This window comes from Falco cherrug, chromosome 8 (assembly GCF_023634085.1).
Source record: "Falco cherrug isolate bFalChe1 chromosome 8, bFalChe1.pri, whole genome shotgun sequence".
Taxonomy (NCBI): domain Eukaryota; kingdom Metazoa; phylum Chordata; class Aves; order Falconiformes; family Falconidae; genus Falco; species Falco cherrug.
In genome coordinates this window covers 21,519,554-21,543,430 of record NC_073704.1, presented here as the reverse complement: position 1 = coordinate 21,543,430, position 23,877 = coordinate 21,519,554, and the positions used below count along the sequence as shown (strand labels likewise).

Here is a 23,877-nt window from a genome sequence, read left to right as displayed (position 1 = left end):
GCATTTCACTAATACCATAGAGCCTGTGTATAGATGGAATGCTGAACTTGGTATTGGCAGTAGCTTCCCAAACTTTTCTCAGAAACTGTTACTTGTGTTGGGAGATTTTCTGGGTACTGCCATGAGTTCAGAGGCACAAATTCTTACTGAGGGTGGGTGGATATATCTAAGGTTGTGTAGACACTATTGCCTGTAAAAGATGTGTTGCTGTCTGCTAAATCTTTGACACAGCCATAGTGTTTCAGTTGTTGCTTTGTTTTGGATTTTTTGTTTTATTTTAAGAAAAGGGGGGGGGGGGAAATGCTATGGGTACATTTTTTAACCCTTTGTTCTATCCAGTTGTTAAAATTTTAACCTTGAACATCTCGCTACTTGAAATCCACACTATGGACTTTTGTTGCAGTGGCCTTTGTCAGATGCCCTGAAGAATTTGCAGTGATCCCCTAACAATGTCTAATTTGTAATAGTGTCAGTCTGGCAAGTGGATTTTAGATTAATGTAAACATAAAAGCAGCAGTCCTTTAGCCGCTTTTCCTGGAACTGTGAATTTATTGTTGATTTATTGAAGCAAATAAAATATTTTGGACGCAAATCTAGGGGCATAGTAGACTCATTGCTTGTCTGATGACAAAAAATGTATATCCCTGCTTTTAGGACTTCCCTTACAATGGAAAGCCTAGAGGTATAAATACTATGCATTATCAAAGTTTATCAAATACTTAATTCATCTATATTCTCACTCCAATATTTGAAGAACTGTGTGAGAAAAGACAAGTAGTATATTAACTAATCTTCACACTTTAGATTCACTGTGACAGAAATGTAAAGAACTGTTACTTGCACTTTCCTTCTTTTGCTGAAAATAGTAATCTTCCTAATGCACTATTTCAATTATTCAAGAAAATGCATCTCAAAAAGTCTGTGAATTCTGCATTTTACAAAATTTGAATTTGGTATAATTCTGCAGTTTTCCAGCGTAAAACTTTAGCTTTCCATTTTGTTGCATATGTACTTTTAGTATACTTCTTGTTTCTTACCCTTGAACAATTCATGTTGTGAGGAACACCACTCTAACAAAACTTATATTGCATAAAACCAAAAAGTAGTATTTGCCTGCTGTAAAAAAAAAAAAAAAAAAAAAACCAAAACAAAACTACCATACCAAAATAAGTTTTCTAATTTTACTATCAAATCTCACAAAAGGAAAAAAATTAGAAAATACAATAGTGGTGAATTTAGATAACATACTTCTACTTTTATGTAGAGTTTTACTTTGTTAAAGAATTAGAGTCCTTCCTTAATCAAAGTCATTATTGGAATGAAACTAACAGGGCAGTTAACATGAGTAAGTTCAGAGGACAGATCTTAAAATGCTAAGTATGTGCATGATTTGGTTTAGATTTATATTTGTATTCATAGCAGTTTCAATACTAATATTAAACTGACTAAATAAACTGAACTAATGCAGCCCCTGCATTGAAATTTTGTAACATGCAAAGCACTTAAGGAAATGTTTATTTTTTGGAAATTAAGACATTTTTCTACATATCCCTATAACTATATAAAAAAAGTAATCAGTGTGTGGCTTTAGCCATAACTGCTAACAAAAAGAAAGGCTGGAAGAACTGGGAGGAAGCTAGGCCAATTAATTCATGAACAGTGGTAAGAGGAACTAACTGAAAACTGGTGCCCTTTATCAGCTAAAAGAACTGTGGTTAATTATACAGGCAGTGTTGTGCTTGTAGCATTTAGCAGAGTTTTGGAAGCCTCAGTCTTTTGGACTTTCTGTAATTTATAGTTCCCAACAGGGAAGATGATCTGGTTGTCAGCTGGGAGAATGATTTCTTGATATGAAATGGTACCACCTGTGTATTAAAAGTACTTGTCGGAAATAAATGCTTTTTGCATATTTGTTAGTGTATTCCATGTCTGCTGTGTGCTTCTTCCAGTCTTCCTTAGCATCTTCTGTAATGAGAGTAACACTCGCTTTTAAGTCACGTGGTGCAAGCTGTGTGTGTAGATGTGCTTGTGACTGTCAAATCTCCAGCCTTTTAAAGTGGTAGCGCTGTTTGTACAGATTTACGAGGTATGGCGATTTGATGTTAGGACACTACCTTTCCTGTTAAACCAACATCTGTACATTTTTCCTGAAGATGTGAATAGTCAGATTTTTATTCCATGCTAAATTGGATGATAGTGTTGAGTTATGGATATAATTGGAATTTCTACTACAGAATGACAAATGACAGTCTATTCACTATATATTGTAACATATATAAAAATGTAGCCATGTAATGAAGCTGATCTGGTGTCTTACCACCAATTTTTTTTGCTAGTTACAAAGTTTGGTCTTGTACTTACACAAATACAAGTCTTCTGTGTGTGTTTGTGAAACAGAATAGTTTTAGCTAGCTACAGAACTACCTGTTTGATGATGTGAATTTAAATGTAGTGGTAGGACAGCTTACACTCGGTGTAGAACTAAGTGAAAGAACAAGTTTTGATCACAAAAAATCACCTACACCATTATGCCAGCCTGGGAACCTGGCTAAGCTGGCAGCAGAGTGCTTAAGAGAAAAGAAAGTGCACTTCCCATTCCCTACAGCTGGCTCAGAAACCAGAGTGCTAGGTAACACACAGTCGGGCAGCGGACATCTCTTTCCCATGAAGGATTAAAGACTCGGCCAGTGCCACAACTTTCTCAAGATCGTATTCCTATCTTCCATTGCATTCTCCAAAGCATTGATCTTATTTACAGGCAGATGTTTTTAAACAGCTTGCTCAATTTTATTATTTGCTCAGTAAGAAATTTTTTTAAGCCAAAACTTAAGCTTTTAATTAAGCCTGGAGGTCCAGCAATACTTGAGGAGTACAGTACAGATTAATTGACAGTTGCCGTGTGGTTGTTACCTCTTGACTTCCTAGAAGGTGAATCTACTGCTTTGTTCCATAATAAAACTAGTAACACATCCATCTGCAAGCTATGGCTGTAGCTACGGTACTTGCTTCTTGAGCTGAAGCTGAGCATAGGCAGGCTCTGGCAAACAGCATGGCTTGTAGCTTGCTCCAGAGCTGGCGTCAGCTGTGTTCCACAGGCACGTGTAACTTGTAAGGAGACAGTGGCTAGCTTCTTATTCCTTAGTGGATACTTCTGTAGTTGTCAGATGTATTTCTGAAGAAGAAAAGAAGTTTGTCTTACTGTATAATTATTGACTACTGTACAATTAATTGTATATGGACAGATAGGCTGTAATTGAAACTAATGCAGAAATACTTGTCCTACAGCAATAAGTTTTACCAAAGACAATCAAATTTCTCCCTGGTCCACTCTGCTGCTGTACCAGCTGCTGGATTTGTATTTCCTGGATCTTAGTAGTCTTGTATTTTTGATCCCATCTCTGGTCTGCTCGGTAACCACGGCTTACTTTCAGTTCATGTTGCTGCTAACCTTTGCCTGTTTTTCCTTTACATAGAAAAAGAGTCAGACCAGATACTACTCATTTGAGGGGGGCAATTAGTATTATGTTAACGGAGATGCAACACTGAATTTTATTGGACCTGCAGTTCTGATGTTCAAGCCCTTCAGCACCTAACAGAATAGTGCATTTCTCTGGATAATGCACTGGAGACAAGGAAACTCACAGCAAAAGAAAGTGCCATGCTGGTTTATGCAGGACAGTATCCACCAGCTATGAACATCTGTGCTCTAAGACTGCTTCCTAGAGATTTTTATTAACAGATGAGAGGGCAGGCTTGTATCATTTCTGTATCCACTTAGGTATATTAAGTTCTTAATGCCAAAGGCCATGATACATCTAAACTAAAAGAAGCTTAGATTATAGTGGTGACAGTGCAGGAGTGTAAAGGGAATGACTACACGCATTAAAAGTTTAACAAAGCCTATAGCACAACTTAATTTATTTTAAATAGAAAGGAATCAATTTAAACTAATTCCAAAGTTGACCTTTCATATGGTCTTGTTGCACCCTCTGATCTTCAACTCTCCCTGAAGTCTTAGCCTTCAGCAATAAGGGGTTGGCTTTTTTTTGTGGCAGGGTTGTTTTGAGAGCTATATAGAAATGATGAATTTTCATTCTCTCAGTGATGCAGTGCCAGAACAAGAAGGAAAGTTACAGGCTAGTTAGGCCTTTTTTGCTACCTCTGAATGGAGGAGTGCTCTAAGTTAGTAACAGGCATCTGAAAGAATTTATCTATAAACAGAACAAATTACTTGACCGAACATAACCAGTGGCTTTGAAAAAAAAATATTTTTCTTCTTTAGAAGTATACAGCCGGTCCGTATAGAGACATGAAAATATCCATCCTTAATGGTCCCATGGCACCAACTCTTCTGTTCACGGCTAGTTTGTTTCCAGGTAGATGTCCTCTTCAAACCTCCCCAGAGTTGAATAGTAGCAAAGAATTTGGACTGAACTATTAACTCCAACCTGAACACTACCTAACAGTGAAAAGCTGCACAGTGAGTTAACTGAAATTCCCTTAGGATAGGAGGCATTTTATAAAGCTTCTCTCTTCCGTTTCCTAGGTCGGAGTTGTATTAGATCCATGATGGCACAAGTACCATAGCCACACCAGTACCAGTTGTGTTGCTGCTGGGAGAATACTGTATGAGGCCCTGGAGGCCCACATGTTCAAACTTACATTGCTGTTCTACTTCCAGAGCTGCCTAACAGTTTTGGAAAAAAAACAGTTTTATTTAGGGTCTCCGTTTCAGTCCCTCTGAGAGCTGCCTTGCATGTCTAAGGTCTTGCCCATCTAATATGGCCACTGCCTATCCTATTTCTCGCCTGCTGTAACATGCTGAAGCAGCTCACCATTTAAGAAGGTGCTTTGTTGAGCAAAACCAGTAATTAAAATTATTTCTCAAAGCATATTCCAATTTGCTAGCTATTAATTAAAACTTCAGCTAATAACTCATACAAGTAGTGATGCTAGGTATTCAAGGTACCTCAATTAACAGATTCTTCCAGGTCACCAGTTTCCCATCTTACAAGCTGCAGCTGATCTCCCTGTATTTTGTTGCCATCTTTAAATAGTAGCTGAAAAGGTCTCTGGTGGTCAGCTAGACCAGCCTCCTGCCTTACATGGGACATGTTTAAAACCTTCACAGGTGGCAATTCCACCCCCTCTGGCCATTCTGATCCACTGTCATCACACTATGCCTCTGGTGAAGCAGGTTTCCCTGACTACTCAACCTGATGTCTCATGTCACAATTTCTTGTATCAGTCACCTCACTCTGCCTAGAAGTTTGGCTCTGCTGTATTTGTAACTACCCTTCAAGCAGCTGTAGGCTGTTAATTAGAACACCCCTTAGTCTCCTCATCGCCAGAGTGAATGAGCCCAGCTTTGTTTCTTTCTCATCTTGGTCTGTTCAATAGCTTTTATCTGCTTCTACTTGCATAAGGAGCTGTTCCTCAGCCTGTCACCTGTCTTGCCTTCTTCAACATACCATAAACAAACTGATATTATTCTTTTGTATTATTCCTTCAAGCAGCTTTCCCTTCTTGCCTTTCGTGTAGGACAACTGTAAAAGATAATGAAATGTTACCAAAATGCTTTGTCACTGAAAGTTTTAGAACCTTAAGTATTTCTTCATGTTCTTAAAACACTTGAGGTTGAGTTTTTTGCCTGGTTTTACAGAGGAAACACACAAAGCATGCACATCTCAGTCAATGGAATGAAGTGACATCACTATTCCAAACTAAATCCATATTTAGCAAGTGTGCTTTAAAATTACACAGGATTCCTACTTTGCTCTAGGTGTACTGAAAGGAAGATTTGTTTTCTGGTACTTGAATTTGGTATTTTTGTAGACATTCAAAGTAAAAGGGGTATAAGCCCCAAGGAAACAGGCTGTAGACTTCAGATACAGACATACATGATCTGCAGAACAGTGCATTTCCTGAAGCTGAGTTGGAAGTGAGGCTGCAATCCACCTTGCTTCTTGTTGCTGTGGAGGTAGACTAAAACCTATTTAACTCACCAATTTCATGGTAGTGAGCATGTGCAAATAGGCAGTTAGGGATGCATCTGGAGCATTATCAAGCTCTGCAGATTTCAGCACCACTCCTGCCATAGACAATTCTTCTTCTCAAGGCTCTGGCTTCTGTGATCAAAGGGCTTTATTAAAAGCTTCCATTCTTTCTGCTTGCTGAAAAAAGCTTGAAGTAGTAAAAGGAGCACTGGCTCAGAGAGAAGGGAAATAAATTTTTCATTAGTCAACTAAGAAAAAAGTATATTTAGGGACAATTTCACAAGTTAGTTGCCATGTCTCTTTTAAAAATATATAATTTCCAAAAGGAATTACTCCAAAATAATTGGAGAGAACTGTGTGACTTTTAGTTGATAGTGCAGCAGTGTTAGCATTCAGGTTAGAAGTGAGTTTTTGAAATAAGTCTCTTGATTTTTCCCACTTACTGTGGTTTGGTTCACGTTACAGAGCCATCACAAACTGGACCCTTTTGGATGAAACAGGAAGATGTGCTTCAGCCAGCAATGGGCACTCAGCCCTTACACCAGGTTAGAGCTATTCTGGGCAAAACCTCTGAGACACATGCATCATGGGTGTCGAGTTCTCAGCAGCAACTTCCTCACTCCACAAACAAGCCCCTTGCGGGCCACAGTAACTGGCATGGGTGCAGAGAGTCAGTCAGCTTCACCCAGCCACGTCCTGCTGTCCCAAAACAGTGCAGCTGCCCAGACCACAGCAGGACTGACCAACCAAGGCAACACCTGGGTCTGTGCTGGCTCTAAGCAGCATTCTTGACCCTGCCCTCAGACAGGGCTTTGAGGAGTGACACAAGCTGTAACACTCCTGCACAACGACAAATGTTTGCTCAGTCCCTGAGCAAGCTGGGGGCTTGTGTACATTTGGCAGGAGGAATATGGATGGTGTTACATCAACCATCCTTCTCCACCCACCCCCAATATTATTTCTTTTTTTTTAATACCACACACATATACACTCTACCACTCTTGCAGTTGTCCTAGTTAGGGAGCTCTCATCTTTTTCCCTACTGGAATGCTTGGAGAGAATAAAAATTACATCCAGTAATGGCACTGATTCAGTTACTCACTGTCTTTATCTCTGAAATGCTCGATCCTTACGAAAAGCAGCTTCTCTCTGAGCATCATAGTCCAAGTCTGCTTGCTTTTCCTGCTGTTTTTTTGCCTGCTTTTCAGCCTGATGGAAAAAAGGGAATAACAAAGCTTAGTATTTCTTTCACAACATAACTATCCCTTAAAACTTAAGAGAGGGTAAAAGCTTATAGAGATCTCCAGTGATGTTAGTGGATACTTGGCAAATATCATTGCTTTCTACTTCTCTCCCCTGCCACACCCCCACAAAAAGGGTACATTAGCTAGCTGAGTGAACAGCAGCATTAGCTGCTGCTCTTTGGTGACCTGCCCAGAAGATACAAGAGGGCAGTAGAGGCATAGTTGGCAGCGGGAGGAAAAAAAGGTATAATGACACAGGACAGGATGTGGTCGGTCATTGTTGATCTCTTTCTCATACCAGCCCCCCCAGGTAATCCTCCCTAACCAGCATGGGCCAAGTCAGCCTGGAAGAGGCTTCTGTTCCACTGCTCTGAGAAGAGGCTGGTTCCCAGCACCAGCATATGTGGAGCATACAAATTAAAAAAAAAAAAAAACACCACAAATAAAACACACACATCATACCCATAGCAAGCTGCTTCTCTCCCTGTCCCACCCGTAAGATCTAATACTGTGGGTTTAGATGTGTGTTTCTTTCTGAAGGGGCTGACAGTGTACAGCTCTTCTATTTACCATTTGTTGCATCTGAATTTTCTGTACTTCAATGCTCGCATCACGTTGTTTTTGTTTCTTGGCTTTTTCCATTTCCAGGTAGATGTGATCTGCTGTCATCCACTGATTACGATCCTTCTCATCCTCTGCTTTTTCTTCTCTCTCCTTTTCTACTTTCATCTTCATCTGTAATTTACAAAATACAGCAAAAATATTTAACCAAGGAGCTAGCCTGATAAGCTAGAAATCGTATGTTTCAGCAGAAGCAGCCCTGTATCAGTGCTCTGATGAGCACAGTCATTGTGGCTGGCCAGTGTCCAAGCCCAGGCAGATGTGCACCCAACACGGAAGTGGGAGAGGGTGAGAGGACCCCAGGAAAAATGTGACCTGGGCCAGGCTCCTCAGCTGGAGTATGCAGTGCAAAGTCTGGAAAATATTGGCACAAATTACCATTTTTTGGAGAGAGGATCATCACATGCACCACTTGAATCTTTCTTAAGGAGTTAGTTCTGAAACTATAGATGGTAAATACAAGAGTCAGCTTCTAAGTGAGAACTTGCCTGTGTCTCACTCAAGACAACTATGCTAGAATTGATGGTGTTTCTAAAAGGTATTCAGAAGTACAGGTATATGACAGAAAGAGGAGTAAGAACAGGATTGGTTTCTTACCACAGCGGTTCTGTGTTCAGCGATAGATTCAATGGCAGCCTTTTTTTTTGCTTCTTTCTCTTTGTTTTTAATTTGATATTCATCTTCTACCTCTGCAGCTCCTCTAGCAAGACGATCATCTTCAATCTTACATGCTTTATTCATCTGTGCAGCTAGTTGTTCAAAAGCCTTGTCCTTGTGCTCCTGCATTAGCCTGCAGGAGAGCATAAGCTACCATAACATACTCGGATATCCACTCAGATTACCTGAGGCACTGCTCCTAACAAAGACAGAAATCCCACTTCCACCACCAACAGCACCAATTACTATGGGAACTTGCAGGCATATTTTCTGGAATTTTTACTTCTTTTTCAAGTTTTAGTTACAGAAAAATTGCTTGCATCACAAAGTCCTGATTTTGCTGATATAAAAAGTCATAGAAATATTTGTCACAAAATTAAATTGCAATTTGGAATCTTAATGCTGAAAACCATAGCGCCAGACTCACCTATTAGTCTCTGCAACTTTTTCTCTTGTCAGATCAGCCATCATTTCTTTTCCTTTAATATAAGCCTTAATCCGATCATTGTCTTCATCTTCTTTTTCCTTCTCTTCAGCTTTAATTATTTTCTGTTCAGCTACATACTCCTGTTTAAGTGGAAGATTACTTCTATTTTTATGTAGAATGAGATTTTGGAAACGAACTTGAAAAAAAAAATCTAGCAAAGACTTCAGGCCTAACCTATAATAAAAGTTTTTTGGTTCTGTCAGTGGAGAAGCCAAAGAAGATAGAAACCCAGAGATGGAAGAAAATTCTCATGACTACTTAACACAAACTACCACAAAAGTAAAATTAGTATGTGGTTGCAGCCCCAAGCACAGTATCTTTAGCTTCTGTTCTTTCCTCTACTTCCCCACTGGCTCCAACTGTACTGCTCCCATCCTGTGTATCATTCAGGCAGCACAAACTCTGAAGGGCTCAAACAGTAAGAGTCTTTAGAACCATAAAAATGTAAGGTACAAGGTATTTTGTAATCAGGCAGAAATGGCAGTTATAAGTATATATAGGGTTTATTGCATATACAAAGTTGGGGAAAATAGGGCAAAATTCATATAATTGGGGTGTGAAAGAGCATGTGGGGAATAAAGCAAGTAGGGTTTCAGTGGGAATTCTTTCCTCTTACTCTCACATGCCAATGAGTCATCACAGCACTTCCACTTCAGCCTCCCTGCTCAAGCAAGCATGGGAACAGTAGGTGTGGTAAGTAGGTCTTGACTAATCTTCTAGTCATCTCCAATCACAATGGAAAGACTAGTTGAAAAGATATTGTCATGTTCAGACTCAGGCTATTCCCTCTTCCTAACAAAGGAAAATGGGCTTAAAAGAGAGCAGGTACCTGGAACCTAAACAGAGTTCTCAAGTAAAGGCCAATCTCCTTGCTGTCTGTAGCAGACATCTTCCATCATAGGCCAGTCAAAATTCAGGTGTCACCCGAATAACTTCCAAGAGGCCTTTCTCAAAAGCACAAAGGAAAGACATGGCCTGCAACTGCCAGGATAGGCATATGATCCAATGCTACTGAAGCTGTCAGCAGACCTCCTGTTGTCATAGGCCCATTTATTTGTGGGCCTAACACAGCCATTTCACTCCTGGCACCCTAGGTCAACAAACGTTTTGAACTGTCTGCTTTTGTGTTACTTACATGATGCTGCCTCTGGAGTTCAGCTTTTCCCTCCTGTTCCTTTTCTTTTCCTCTCTGAATTTCCAGTTGGTACAATTGGTTCAATCTCTGTATTTTTTCCCCTTCTCTCTTATCTTCTAGCTTGGCCAGAGCTGCCTGATGCTTGTGCTCTTCTATTCTGAATCAGAGAAAGAAGTTGAATAAACAAGCTGAAGGCTGCATTAACTACTGCACAGAGATGGATTCTGCACATCTGCAGGTACCTAAACAGCAAAAATCCCGATACTTTGACAGTAAAGTAGAATGTCAGAGACCAAAAATGGAAGCGCGATTTTTAAAAGGTAGGTGCAAATCCTTTGCCCAAAGCCTAGCACAGGGTGCAAAAGCAAACTGCTGCCCGCACAGGCTGGGCCCCTGCCAGCCTGCGGTGCCACTGCCAGCCATCACCCCTACGTGTGAGTCACTCTGGGCTGAGGGAAGCGGCTGTAACAGAATTTTGCCTCAGCGCGACAAGTCACTAGCCAGAACATAGGCACCTTGTTTAATTTATTGGGACAGACGTAGCCTGTAGTGACAGCAAGAGACGTTCCTGAAGTAGCAGAACGGAGTTCTGGGGAAGCAGCAAGTGAGGTGACAGACCTGCGGCCCGACCACGGAGCGGGGATGATCAGGAAGAGCGGTTTAAAGCAGCAAGTCATGCAGCCCCCGGCACGGCAAACTCCGGCCGAGGCCTGGGCAGAGGCCTGCTCCCGCCACCCCCCGCCCCGCCCGGCGGACCCCTCATCGGCGGGCCCCGACAGCGCGGCCGCGGCCGCAGGGAGGGCTCTCCCGCTGACCCCGCTCCCGCCCCCGCCGCACTCACTGCGCCAGCTGCTCCTGGGCCACGGCCCGGCGGTCCCTGTAACGGCTGCGTTCCAGCTCTGCTTCCCGGCGGGCGGCGCCCGGCTCCTCGCCGTCCATCGCCGGCCCCGCGCCCGCCTCGCCTGGAAGCGGCGACGTCTGCTAAGAGAGACGGTGCCTCACCGACAGCCCGGCTGCACCGGTGCTCGCTCCTCCGCGCCGGAACAGGGAACAAAGGCGGCGGCGGCCGCCGCCCTCCCCTCCCCTCCCCTCCCCTCCCCTCCCCTCGTGGGCACAGCGCTGCCTGTTGGCGCCAGCAGCAACAGGAGGGCGGGGAGCGCTGTGCCGCGGCGGCTACAGCGGCCCGGCCCGCCCCGCCCCGGGGAGCTGCCGGCGGGCGCCACCCGCGCTCAGCCTGGGAGGCCCGGCCGGGCCCGGCGGCTGCGGCGCCCGCGCCCTTTCCCGGTACGGCCCGCGCTGGGCGGCGGAGCAGGCCTGAGCGGCAGCGGTCACCGCACAGGCTCCGGCCCGGCAGGAGCCGCCCTCCTCTGCAGCCGGTTCGTGAAATACGCCTTTCCCAGTAGCGAGCCCGCTCCCGGTAAGAGGCTGTAACCCTTCCCCTGCCTCTGTCCGCTCCCACCGCGGCAGCTTTTCTTCCCGCCCGTTTGCCTCAGGCCTGCGCCGCGCCGGCCTGGCCCCTCGCTCGGCCTGGCTCTGCGCTGCCACGGCCCACCAGGGGCTGCTGGAAACGCCTTTATCCGACACCTGACCTGAAAGGGTGGCCCCTGGGCACTTGTTGTCCCAGAGGAAAGCCCTTGGCGGCCCTGGAGCCGGAGGAGGTCGCGCCTCCCCCTCCTCCCAGAAGTTCCTCCTTTGCCCTGCCTGGAAGACACTCCTCGAGGAGGTGACAGCTGTGATGGGAAGGAGTAGATCCATCTTACATCCAGCTGTCTCACGCTCCAGGGGAGGTGAAACCAGTTCAGCTTGGCCCTGGGCTTCCAGGAGGGCCTTGGGCTCTGGGGTGGCCTTGTGTTTGCTGAAAGTTCTGCGCGTTCTTCAAAGCACGTTGCTATTGAAAACCAGGCTCGGAAACTCGAAAGTACACAAAATCCCCATTTTTTCAGACTAAAATATTGGCAAACATCCTTGGTATAAAACTCTCCTGGTTGTGGGGTTTTTTTAGAACATTTTCTAGAGTTAGGCAGACAGAGGTGGGTAGGTGGGGGGCTGGAAAAGAAAGTTGTGTGCAGCAAAGCAAAGCCTCGGGTTTCTTGGACTTTGTTTCCAGCGTACCCCAGAACAGGAGGCTACCCTGCTTAGACCCCAGGTTACTGGTGGAGGCAGTCATCATAGGAAACCCTAACTCTCAACAAAGCAAGAACATTATAGTAAAATTTCAGCAAAGGAACTAAGCTTAAGGAGTGAGAGGTGTGTGTGACTTGGGTGTTGGAGAGCAAGTCAGCTCGGGAATTTGAGCAACAATATTAGATCTGCATCTCATTACCGCAGGTTGAATCACTGTTAGTCTTTTTGAACAAACGGTCCAACTATGTTGTCTCTTGTTGCCATGTTCTTTTTGTAGTAGCTAATTACAGCTATATTGGGACCTGTTTGCCCCCTAGGTGACCTTTTAAGGGCTGTGATCAAATCATGTTCATATTTTCATATAACTAATTTATAGCATGATGTTTTTATTACAGAGGTAGTTGCAAAATGCTATAAAAACTGCAGTACTATAACTTCTAACTTTCTACAAGTATTAAGTTGGTTTTTCTTCCCCTGTAGATTCTGTAAAGTTGTTTCTGTTTTTTTTCTGTTATGGGGAATACTTAACTGGAAGTAGGCTAGTGAAAAATGTAACCTTTTCCACTAGGAATTCATATCCCGGGCTGAAAAAAACGGGACAGTGAATTTTTAGAACAATGGATAATAAGCATATAATAGCCATAGTGATCTTTTGGCTGGAATGGGTTACATTGATGGTCAATTATACATCATGCATTCCTGTCTCAAGTTTAATGAAACAACTTTCATGAAATACAAACTGGGGATTTTTGAGAATATAACAAGTTCTCTGGCAATCTGTTTCTGGTTTATTTTTTCAAATGGACTTCCAGACTTATAAGTATATATTTGATGTAGATCATTTACAGCTTAACTCCACCTGTAAGGTTCAGAAAGATACTTTTTTTAACCACCTGAAAACTGCTTCTGCCTTTCCTCGCTGGATAGTTTCAATGTTATTCTGTGTTTTGAACTTCCTGGGCAGTAGTACAGCTAACAGAAGGTAACTGGGTCCCAGCACCCTTCTGTGCTTGAAAATGAGTTTTTATTCCTTCTCTTCTTCTGGAAAATGGCCAGTGTCCAAGTCCTCTTCCATCTTTGGATGCTTTGAGAAGAGGATAAATGTGATGTGTAGCCTTGGACTCCGATTCAATTAGTTGTTTTGCATAGCTCTGAAATTCATGCTCCTTACAAAGTGCAATAACCTCTCTCAGAGTATCATAGTCCAAGTCTGCTTGCTTTTCCTGCTGTTTTTTTGCCTGCTTTTCAGCCTGATGGAAAAAAGGGAATAACAAAGCTTAGTATTTCTTTCACAACATAACTATCCCTTAAAACTTAAGAGAGGGTAAAAGCTTATAGAGATCTCCAGTGATGTTAGTGGATACTTGGCAAATATCATTGCTTTCTACTTCTCTCCCCTGCCACACCCCCACAAAAAGGGTACATTAGCTAGCTGAGTGAACAGCAGCATTAGCTGCTGCTCTTTGGTGACCTGCCCAGAAGATACAAGAGGGCAGTAGTAAATAATGGCACAGGACAGCATGTCGTCTGTCATTACAAACTAGCCTTGACTTGCACCACTGCTCTAGGAGGAGGCTGTCCCTAACACCAGCATATGTGGAGCATACATAATTAAAAAAACCCAAAACTAACAAACAAAAAGCCCTAAACAAAACACAGCAAGCTGCTTCTCTTCCTCTCAGGCAGGATCGAGTGCTGTTGATTTAGATGTGTGTTTCTTTCTGAAGGGGTTGACAGTGTACAGCTCTTCTATTTACCATTTGTTGCATCTGAATTTTCTGTACTTCAATGCTCGCATCACGTTGTTTTTGTTTCTTGGCTTCTTCCATTTCCAGGTAGATGCGGTTCTTTTCCATTAATGCATGAAGCTCTTTTTTACCCTCTGCTTTTTCTTCTCTCTCCTTTTCTACTTTCATCTTCATCTGTAATTTACAAAATACAGCAAAAATATTTAACCAAGGAGCTAGCCTGATAAGCTAGAAATCGTATGTTTCAGCAGAAGCAGCCCTGTATCAGTGCTCTGATGAGCACAGTCATTGTGGCTGGCCAGTGTCCAAGCCCAGGCAGATGTGCACCCAATGTGGAAGTGGGAGAGCACCCTATGAAAGATATCAGCAGATGATGCTGATGTGTGGCACTGGAGCCACCAGCTCTGATGTGGGCCAGGCTCCTCGGCTGGAGTAAGCAGGGATAAGAACAGGCTAGGTTTCTTACCACAGTGGCCCTGTGTTCTGCAATAGATTCAATGGCTGCCTTTTCTTTTGCTTCTTTCTCTTTGCATTTTTTTTCATGTTCAGCTTCTTTCTTTGCAATGTCTCTAGCAAGATGATCATCTTCCCTCTTCAGTGCCTCATTCATCTGTACAGATAATTGGCTAATGATCTTGTCGTGACGTTCCTGTGTTAGTCTGCAAAAACATACAACGCCACCACCTGGGTCTACCTGAAGCATTACTGCTACCAAACTCAGCAGTCCTGCTTCTGGTTTTGTCTACTGTTGCCACACAGGCTGGCCCACCCACTCAGCTCCTTGATCTCCTTGTGTTCCTTCTGGTTTCTTTTTTTTTTTTAATTATCTTATTTAGCAAATAAATGTGCCCTGTATTCTTGTAACACTAGTTTTCTCTTGCAATAATGAGCTGGATCTCTTGGTGAGGAGTTTGCCTAGCATCTTGGCCTTGCCATCAGGGGAGAAATATTGGGAGTATTGACCAGAAGCCGGAAGAGAAGGAAACTCTTAGATTGGTTCAATGGTATAGTTGTGCCGTACCCTCAATGTGAAATTCATAAACAATCTTCCCTTAATAATAACCCAAGGTAATTGATTAATATAGGTGCCTAGTTAAGAAGGGGACTCAGGGAAATACAGCTTATGTCCAAAAATACTTTCATCAAGGATTTTAATTGTCTTTAATTGTTGGGGAGGTGGAGGCTTGGCAGGCCATATGGAAAACCACTGTTCCCAACATGCTGGTATAGAGCTTTGCACTTCCGTAAGTCTTTGTACTTTGAAGGGCAGAGAGGTCACTCCTAGACACACCTACTCATAAGGAACCTGTAAAAGTATTTCCTTTTCCTCCTGAATTCTCTACTCTCCCCATCCGTAGAATCTAATTTTTAGCATAACTGCGGGTTGTATTACATCATCAGTCTGAAAGATTTGAAAATTATTACAATATAATTTTTAGTTTATTTACAGTTTATACTCTAGCTTTGTACCTACCTACGCATTTCAGCTTCTTTCTCTTTTATGAGCTTGGCAATAGTTTCCTTTGCTTTAAAATGAGCTCTGATCCGATCATCTTCTTCCATTTGTTTTTGTTCCTCTATTGCTTTGATTATTTTCTGGTCACTTACATGCTCCTGCGTGGGCAAAATGGTCCTGATATAACAGGTGAAGTTTAGAAAAGCTGGGGCTGGGGTAGCACCTTAAAAGAATCGCTCCCTGTTGTCTCTGTTCATGTTTCTTTCAAAGACAGAGGAGAGGGATTCTTAGTACTGCCACATACTTCTGCCATCCTGATTAAACGTGCATGAAGAGGTGATAGTAGATATGAGGAAGAAGGAGAACTGAGTATTGAACAGCTGCTTCTCTAGCCCATTACACAAACAAATTGCTATGCAACACAGTGAGTGTTATCCCTTGCTCCCATTCACACAGATGGGAAAGGGGGACATTGAGAGGAATGGAACTGCGCAACGCCCCACTAACACATACACTGTGCTGCTCCTGGCCTACCTCATCCAAAACTATCCCAGTCTAAGAGCTTAATCCAAATCATAGCTAAAAAGTTTTGTATATGTTTATGTGAAAAAACAACTGTCTTTTGTGTGCTGGCCACAACCGGTCTGAGGCTTTTCTAGCTGGCATTTAATGAGATGCCTTCAAAGATGGAGAGAAGGCAGCAGCTCTTGACTAAATTTCTAAACTTCTTCAGTCATAGAGGGAAGGGAAAGTCAAGTTAAAAAGACACTGTTATGTTCAGTCTCAGGCCATTCCCCTCTTCCTAACAATGAAAAATGGACTTAAATCAGTCCTCAGGTCAAGAAGCATATTCCTTGATATCCATGGCAGACTTTTTTAATCATAGACCAGTCAAAGCATCAGGTACCAATGTCCCTTCAGACAAGAGAAGGGACCTGCCTCCAAGAGGCCTTTCTCAAAAGCACAAAGGAAAGACATGGCCTGCAGCTGGCAGGGTAGGTGTAGGCATAGGATGCAGTGCTACGGAAGCTGTCAGCAAACCTGTTACCAGTAGGCCCATTTAGATACACAAATGCTATTGTTTCACTCTAGCAGCCAAGGTGAAACAAGCATTTTAAACTGTCTGCTTTTGTGTTACTTACGTGATGCTGCCTCTGGCGTTCAGCTTTTTCCTCCTGTTCCTTTTCTTTTCTTCTCTGAATTTCCAGTTGGTACAGTTGGTTCAATCTCTGTATTTGTTCCCCTTCTCTTTTAGCTTCTAGCTTGGCCAGAGCTGCCTGATGCTTGTGCTGCTTTATTCTGAATCAGAAAAAGGAGTTGAATAAATAAGCTAGGGACTGCACAAAGTAATGAATAGATACAGATTCTGCATAACCATAGGCACCTTGCACTGAGGAATGTGATACTTTGAATTGAAGGTGGGTAGAATATCAGAGGTGAAAAGTAGCATCGTTGTTTGTAATGGTAGCCCTCAATCCTCTGACCAGAAATGAGCTACACGGTATGCTCCTGATTTGCAGTCTAGTGGTAACAAGTTTTATTTGAATGACTCAGTTAGCACCTGTACATTCATAATGTTGTGGCCTATCTTTGCAGCGTCCTCAGTGAACATGATTTCCCCAGTAAGTCCCACTGAATCTATGCTTCTCCTTCTGGGCGTGCAGGCAACAGCTTAAGCTGGTAGTGTTCTGTATTAAGATCTGCAAGGACTTTTCGTGTTGGACCTGGAATAAGTGAGACCAGACTTTGAACCATTCCTCTGCCTCAGGGAATTTGATTCCTTCTATCAGACCATCAGGGCCAGTCTTGTAAATATCGCTGGGGACCCCTCAGAAAGGTTTCTGGAAGGGTTGAGAAAAAGAGTGGATGTGGCAGCGATGTGTTCTTTTGATGCGTTCTCTGGAATCTAGTTATAGGCAGATGGAAAATCTGGTTCAACCTTTTCCTTTTCTGGAACCAAAACTGAGTTAAAATACACTTTGAGTAACAACTTTTGATTAGTGATTTGACTAAAACCTATTGATGCCTGCCAGAGGCAATTTTACATGCAAACTGTTGGAAACTAAAAGGCAGTGTATATCTCAGCTTTTCCCTTTTGTGCAAGGTCTTTTGTGGCACTCTGGATGTCACATTTTGTGGCACAGTGTCACATTTGTGAATCAAATTATAATTAAGTTTCTGTAAAAAACTTACAGAATGTATTTGTGAGAAGAGAGTTTAGCTAAATAATAAAGTAGGGTTTCTTTTTATTAATTATTACTTACTGTTCCAGCTGATCTCTGCGTAATGCCTGTTCTTTCAGATAACGCTGATGTGCCTCCTGTTCTCTGATAATAGCTTCTTTACGTTCATGTTCCATTTCTTGACCCTTTTTTTTGTGAACACCTGACTTTAACTTTTTAAATTCAACTTGAGCATCTCTTTCTCTTAGGACCTCAGTAAGTAGAAGTGCACTCTGCAAGAGAACATTTAAAGTGATTTGCATGTTCAGAAATGTTTAAAAGACATTCAGTACAATTTGAATTTAAAAATTGTAAGTTGTCAACAAACATGTAACTGTTTCACTCTTTCGTTCTGATAGTATAGGTATTTTTTTGCACGATCAATAGCCTCCTTCCGTTTTGCTGCTTGGAACTGTTCTTCTTCCAAATCAAGTAACTTTCTTTCTTCCTTTTCCCTTTCTTCACGTAACTTTTGGGCTTTAAGTTTCTGTTGTGCCAGGTCCTATAGAGCAGATAAAATTAGAAACCACATTTAACGCCCAGGGATTAAAAATGTATAAACTATTCTGAAGGTGATGTACTGATGTACTTAATGTTTAAGGGTTTTTTTAATTTTGCATTTTGGTTTTAATTTAAAAAAGAAGTTGATTTTAGATGTTAAATGTAGTTAAAATACACATTTAAAAGCAAACGTTATACAAAGGGAGTACAGCTAGAAATGTTACTGTGAGTGGTTTTGCATATATGAAAATGAATCCCCTTGCTTACAAATGTATCTTGTACTTACCACAGTGGTTTTGGGCCAGTCTTTTACAGCAGCTTTGGAGCGTAAGTGCATTTCTTCCCGTTCTTTCTTCTCAGCGAGAACACGTGCTGCTTCTCTAGTCGTGCTCCCAAGACTGTCCTGAATCCTTTCCCATTCTGCTTTTGGCAATACAATTACCTGATGAAGATCTACTTTATTTGGAAGAAAATATCCATCTAGAACATTGTTTTCTTCCAAATGATGTGGTGCTGTGCAGAAGAAAAGATACTGAGGTTACTTGATATCAGAAAATCCTATATTGAAATCTGTATCAGGATTTGAATGTTTGCATAGCAACAATACTAAGTTCTTACTGTTAGTGACTGCCCCCAGCCCCCGGGCGTCTGTATGTCACACTGTGGCCAGAGCAGGTGCTGGGGCTGTGGCACTGGCTGATCTAACTGTTCGTGTGTCGCCTTGCCTGCCTGTGTGCACGTACAGGTTTGGCTTGTGGTAGCTGACGCTTTCCAAGCACTACTTGGGCACGATTGTGGGAACAGCAGGGACCGGGGAGCTTTCCCGAAAGGAAAGTGGGAATATTGTTAAAGGCATTCCACTGGCCGGAGGTGGAGGAGGCAGCAGGTTAGGCACAGGCTGTGCCTTACCACCCCTGTCCAGCACACTCATCGTATTCACTAAAACAGATCCGTTGTAGAACAGTTTCTTGTTTTCTTGCAAAGATCAGCGTTTCTTTGTTGCATTAGGCATACAGACACATGTGCATGCATAAATACGGATTTTCTAGGTGATAGCTACGTTTTGTGAAATGCCCTTCAAACCGCCACTGGTCCTGCTGAAGGCAGCGGCGCTCTGCGGAGCGGGGTGCTCGTAAGAGACTCTCCGCGTCCATCCCATCCGCAGCAGACTGACACACCGTGCCTGAAATGCCGGGAGGCTTTCTCCTGGAGCCCTGCTGGTGTCAGAGCCTGCTCTTCAGATGCACTTGCCAATCTGTTTGTCTTACGGTAGGGACCAGGCCCCGTGTCCCCCTGGACGGTGGCCTTGCACTGGCACGGCTGCGCCCTGCAGACAGGGAGCTGCCCCGGGCTGCGGGACTGTGCCGTACCTCCGCGGATCCACGTTAGCGCTTTCTCGGTAGTTCTGGGCAGAAACAGCCCGTCTTGCTGCCTGCAGCCGGGAGAGCAGGGGCCGGGTCTGGGGAGACTCACTCCGGGCACGGGGACAAGGGACACCCGCGGTCTCCCGGAGCCGTGCACAGCCGGTGAGGCTCCGGGCTCGGCACCGCGCCCCTCCCCCCCCCCCGGTCGCTGTGCCCGCGGGGGGAGCCACACTCACGGGCGAGCTGCTGCCGCCGCCGCCGGAGGAGCGCGGGCCCCGCCGCCATGGCCCCGCGCGCTGTTGCCGGGCGACCGGGCGGCGGGGGTCACGTGATGACGTGCGCCTGAGGCACGTGGCGAGAGGCGGCCGGGGCTCGCGCGGAGGGAGCCGGAAGCGGCGGGTGCGGAGGTGGGTCGGCTGCGCGCGGCGGCACCAGGCTCGGGCCCTGTCCCTGTCCCTCACGGGCCCTCGATCCGCCACCGGCACCCCTGCGCTGTGCTGCTGCCCGGCTCCCCCGGCCGCCTCACCCCTCGGCCGGGTCCTTGTGCCTCCGTGGGGCGCGGCCTGCTGGCGGGGCGCTGGGGGCTGCCTCCGCGGGGGCGCTGGCCGGCGGGCCTGGCGTTACGGGTGTGAGAGGACTTGCCTGGGAGGCAGTAGCGTTAAGTACCGGATGAAGTGTCTTCTGCTCCTAGGAATTTCCGTAGCCCAGAGGTGGGCTACCCCCCACCCCCCCCCCAGACGGCAATATTTCTTTTCGTTGACTGCTTTGATATTGGTGTGTCCGTGTTAAACTGGATCCGTCTGTTCCGTACTAGTTCCCTTCTGAAATAACTTCTAAGGTGTTTTGCCAGGAGAATTCTTGTTTGGTTTCATTGGCAAGCGATGGTGGAGAAATTTAGAACTGTTGGTAAAACTGGTGGTGCCTGAGTAGTGGAAGATTGACTCTGTGTTAGCAAGTGTTAGTAACTATGCAGCATGAGTTTCGTTACTTTCACATTATCTATTTTAAGCAGAAGCTTGATGCTGAACTACAACTTTACAAACTGCTTTTTTAACTTCAGCGCAACCTTCCATAGCTGTAGTGGCCATAAATAGCTCACTTTGTTTATATATTTGTCCTAATGCTTCGTTTTCTTGCAGTATCTGAGCACAAGATCAGGGTAGGAATTCAGTACTTCTGCTTATATAAATAATTCTCTTTTTTGTTTGTTTTGGAAACTTATTTTCTGACAGCTATGAAATTTCTGTTGGTTTTTGATTTTGACCATACAATCGTAGATGAAAATAGCGATACCTGGATTGTGAAATGTGCTCCTGAGAAAAAACTTCCTAATGGATTAAGAAACTCCTACCGACCAGGACATTGGATAGAATATATGGGCAGAGTCTTTGTCTACTTGGGAGACAATGGCGTCAAAGAAGACGAGATGAAAAGAACCATGACAACAATTCCTTTCACTGCGGGAATGATAGATCTTCTGGGTTTTATTGGCAAGAACAAAGAGTTGTTTGACTGCATAATTGTTTCAGATTCCAATACAGTATTTATTGACTGGATTTTGAAAGCTGCTGGCTACCATAAGGTGTTTGATGAAGTGTTTACAAACCCTGCAGCATTCAGCAGTACAGGCTATCTTACTGTACAGAACTTCCATGCTCACCATTGTGTGAGGTGCCCTGAAAACCTTTGCAAAAGGAAAGTTTTAAAAGAATTTCTAGATAAACAGTTGGAGCGAGGAGTAAGTTATACACAAGTTGTGTATATAGGTGATGGTGGGAATGACTTATGTCCGGTAATGTTTTTGAAGAAGGATGATATTGCTATGCCCAGACAGGGATATACCTTGGAGAAAAAGGTTTCTCAACTGGCCAAAGATCTCAGTCCTGTAGAGTGTTCTGTTCTGGTTTGGTCATCAGCTACTGATATTATGTCTTATCTGAAACTGATTTTAAAGGAATAATTCAAATGATAAAAGGAAACTAATAGAGTTATATTTTATTTTCCTGGGAGGGAAAAACTGTGTGTGTATAAAAGCACAGGATTGTAAAATCAGGTTGTTATCTGAACTTAATGTTTTCTTTAAACATGATATAAAACTGTTTATGCTCAGTCTTGGCAATAGTGGGAAAGTGAAGTTAAAATGGCTTGCTAACATAGTACACATTCCAACAGAAGTGGAGAAGAGGGGTTGCAAGAATTGCTGTTATTCTTAATCTTGTACAACCCCCTCCCACCCCCCCCAAGCTTTTACTGACTACTTAACTGGCTTTTTCTGTTCCACGCACTTAGGGGAAGGAGTAGGATTAGTGCACATAAGAATGAAATTCTTTACTTACGAAACATTAGGTGCCAGGAGCATGATTCTGGAGTTGTTGGCTTTTATACTTCTTTGATCAGGATAAATGTTTAATTTTGTAAGTTATTTGATATGCTTGTAATCTTGTTTGATCTGAAGATGCATTTATATTTTCAATAAACTCAATGTTTTACCATTAATACTTAATATTATCTTATATTGTAAAAGACAATAAAATTTATTGTCACTGACAAAATCAACATGCCTGATTTTGTGTAATGTATTCTGCTGGCCTGTGTGTTGTCAGGCACCTGTTCTTGTAAGGACATCGGGAAAGTGAGCACAAGCGTAGGTGTCAGCCTTTGGATAACACCATTTATTTTGTCAGTCAGACCCCTTCTCTTCTGGACAGCAGCAAGGACATTGGTGTTCTGTTTAAAGAAAAGTCACTCTCCCATTCTCCTGACTACTGCCCTGACAGTGTGCTGCTACCACCACTCTGTATAGAGCTGATGCTGGTTTGGTCTTCCATGCTGACAGCTCTGGAGTTTCAGCCAGGTGCTTTTTTTTTCTTGCTGGATTTCTGCTGCAATGTACAGGCCCATAGAACAGTGTATATGTATACACATTCACAGTGATTTAGCCTAATCACTCTCATCCACACTTACAGTATAATCCTCTCTTGCAGGCTGGAAGGGAACATCTAGGTCCATTTTAACTTTTTAAGAGAATTGTTCTGCCTTTAAGTTAAGGAATCGTTTGTGAACATTGCAGTCTTTCTCTTTAGCAGTCCCAGTGAGGTGAGCCCTAAGAGTTGGGCTATGCATATAGAGATACTAAAAATAAGTCTTATTAAAGTTAAATAATGTATTTTCATGCTACGTGTTTTCCTTCTTACAGTCCCATAAAAGGTCCAAAAAGATGATGTAATCTGCTATTGAATTGATGTCTGTTTTAGCGTAAGTGCCTTAATAACTGAGGAATTAGTCCAAATTTTGCAGGATGTGTTGCAGATGTGTGAGGTGTAACTCAGCAGATATGATTACTGTAGCTGTCTTCCTCTTTTCTGTGCAACATTGTTCTCATTTTCTTATTTACATTTGATGCTGTCACTACCTTCTTTTTCTCAGCTGAAGGTTTTTAGGGGTGGTCATGGCTGTTTTCAGGCTGACAGTGTACATAAATAAAGATTTCCTTTGAATACTTGACCTAATTGGTCCTGCTTTTAGCCCTTCATCTATTTTAATGAATTGTAGAAGGTTACTTTGAACAGTCTGTTGTCTGTGTCCAGAACAATATAATTGAGTTCTCAGGAGTGTTGCTTTAATGATGGATATTTGATAGGTGCCTGAGATATTTGTATTGGAGATCTTACCCTATTGTCTTGTGCAAGGACATGCAGCATCTGAAGAACTCATGGGTCTCAAGCTGTGGCAGGTGTAAGTTGTCTGACTTACAGGTCGTACAAAAGAATGGTAATGGCTGTTGCATAGTACAATTTTGTATGGTTAGTGGTTTTTTTTAAAGTTTTGTGTCTCCTTCATTCTAAATGTGCTGCTGAATGTTCCAGATTTCATGCTGGTCTCTTCTATGTTTTTCAGAACTGAGTTGTGAGATGGTCTGCTTTCAGTTTGTGCACCAATCTCAGTTACTGCTTACTTAAACAAATGAAAAGCTAGTATATGAACAATTACTCAGCTTTCTTCCACTTATAGTGATTATTGTTCTTTTAGCCTTAAGAAACCTACCTTGTGGTTTGCTGTGAGAGTGAGAGATTGAATGAAAACTAATCTTTGTGCTGGAAAAGGGGTGCTTTTTGTGGTTTTGATGAAAGTACCAAAGCAGGAGTTGAGAGTAGATTAAGCAAAGTAGACTACTTGAAATATTAGCAATTATGATCTAATCAAGTAGAGGGTAGAGCTGATGCTGTTTGCTGGGCAAAGTGCGTGTTGGAGACAAAAGAAATTTTTCAATTGCAGCAGGTAGACCATTAAGCTATTAATGTGAGATAATCTTGGGTGGATTT

The 23,877-nt window shown here is 43.1% G+C and overlaps 4 protein-coding genes across 10 annotated transcripts in view; 2 read left to right on the top strand and 2 right to left on the bottom strand.

The window, feature by feature from the left end:
- Nucleotides 1-2,763: 2,763 nt before the first annotated feature.
- Nucleotides 2,764-11,223, bottom strand: LOC129736665 (cilia- and flagella- associated protein 210-like). 5 transcript variants are annotated; one of them, XR_008733608.1, is made up of 9 exons: nt 10,982-11,223; nt 10,141-10,297; nt 8,946-9,085; nt 8,459-8,651; nt 7,811-7,975; nt 7,099-7,205; nt 6,006-6,204; nt 5,472-5,546; nt 2,764-3,172 (listed from the first exon to the last, which is right to left on the bottom strand). XR_008733608.1 is itself a non-coding variant. In XM_055719060.1 (7 exons), exons 1-6 carry the CDS (start codon nt 11,077-11,079, stop codon nt 7,104-7,106), a joined length of 855 nt encoding a protein of 284 aa, XP_055575035.1. In that variant the 5' UTR covers nt 11,080-11,223; the 3' UTR covers nt 2,764-3,172; nt 7,099-7,103. The 5 variants fall into 5 exon arrangements, 1 of the variants encoding a protein (XP_055575035.1); XR_008733606.1 differs by having other exon boundaries at nt 5,472-6,204; XR_008733607.1 differs by lacking the exon at nt 5,472-5,546.
- A 194-nt stretch (nt 11,224-11,417) lies between these two features.
- Nucleotides 11,418-23,877, top strand: part of SSB (small RNA binding exonuclease protection factor La) — a 32,681-nt gene continuing 20,221 nt past the window's right edge. Inside the window, exon 1 of the mRNA XM_005442880.4 lies at nt 11,418-11,557. The gene's annotated coding sequence lies outside the window, so the exon portion shown is untranslated. The remainder of the gene's footprint in view (nt 11,558-23,877) is intronic.
- On the top strand, nt 11,425-22,111 carry PHOSPHO2 (phosphatase, orphan 2). Of its 3 annotated transcripts, none has more exons than XM_014282977.3 (2): nt 11,425-11,557; nt 20,788-22,111. In XM_014282977.3, exon 2 carries the CDS (start codon nt 20,790-20,792, stop codon nt 21,513-21,515), a length of 726 nt encoding a protein of 241 aa, XP_014138452.1. In that variant the 5' UTR covers nt 11,425-11,557; nt 20,788-20,789; the 3' UTR covers nt 21,516-22,111. The 3 variants fall into 3 exon arrangements, with proteins under 3 accessions (XP_014138452.1, XP_055575037.1, XP_055575036.1); XM_055719062.1 differs by lacking the exon at nt 11,425-11,557 and adding an exon at nt 19,861-19,962 and having other exon boundaries at nt 20,833-22,111; XM_055719061.1 differs by lacking the exon at nt 11,425-11,557 and adding an exon at nt 19,887-19,962.
- Nucleotides 11,568-19,806, bottom strand: CFAP210 (cilia and flagella associated protein 210). Its single transcript, XM_027810839.2, is given in 9 exon segments — nt 11,568-13,330; nt 13,332-13,514; nt 14,022-14,186; nt 14,479-14,671; nt 15,487-15,626; nt 16,611-16,767; nt 17,733-17,923; nt 18,019-18,192; nt 18,478-19,806. Coding segments are annotated over 9 exon segments (1,296 nt in total). The 5' UTR covers nt 18,529-19,806; the 3' UTR covers nt 11,568-13,288.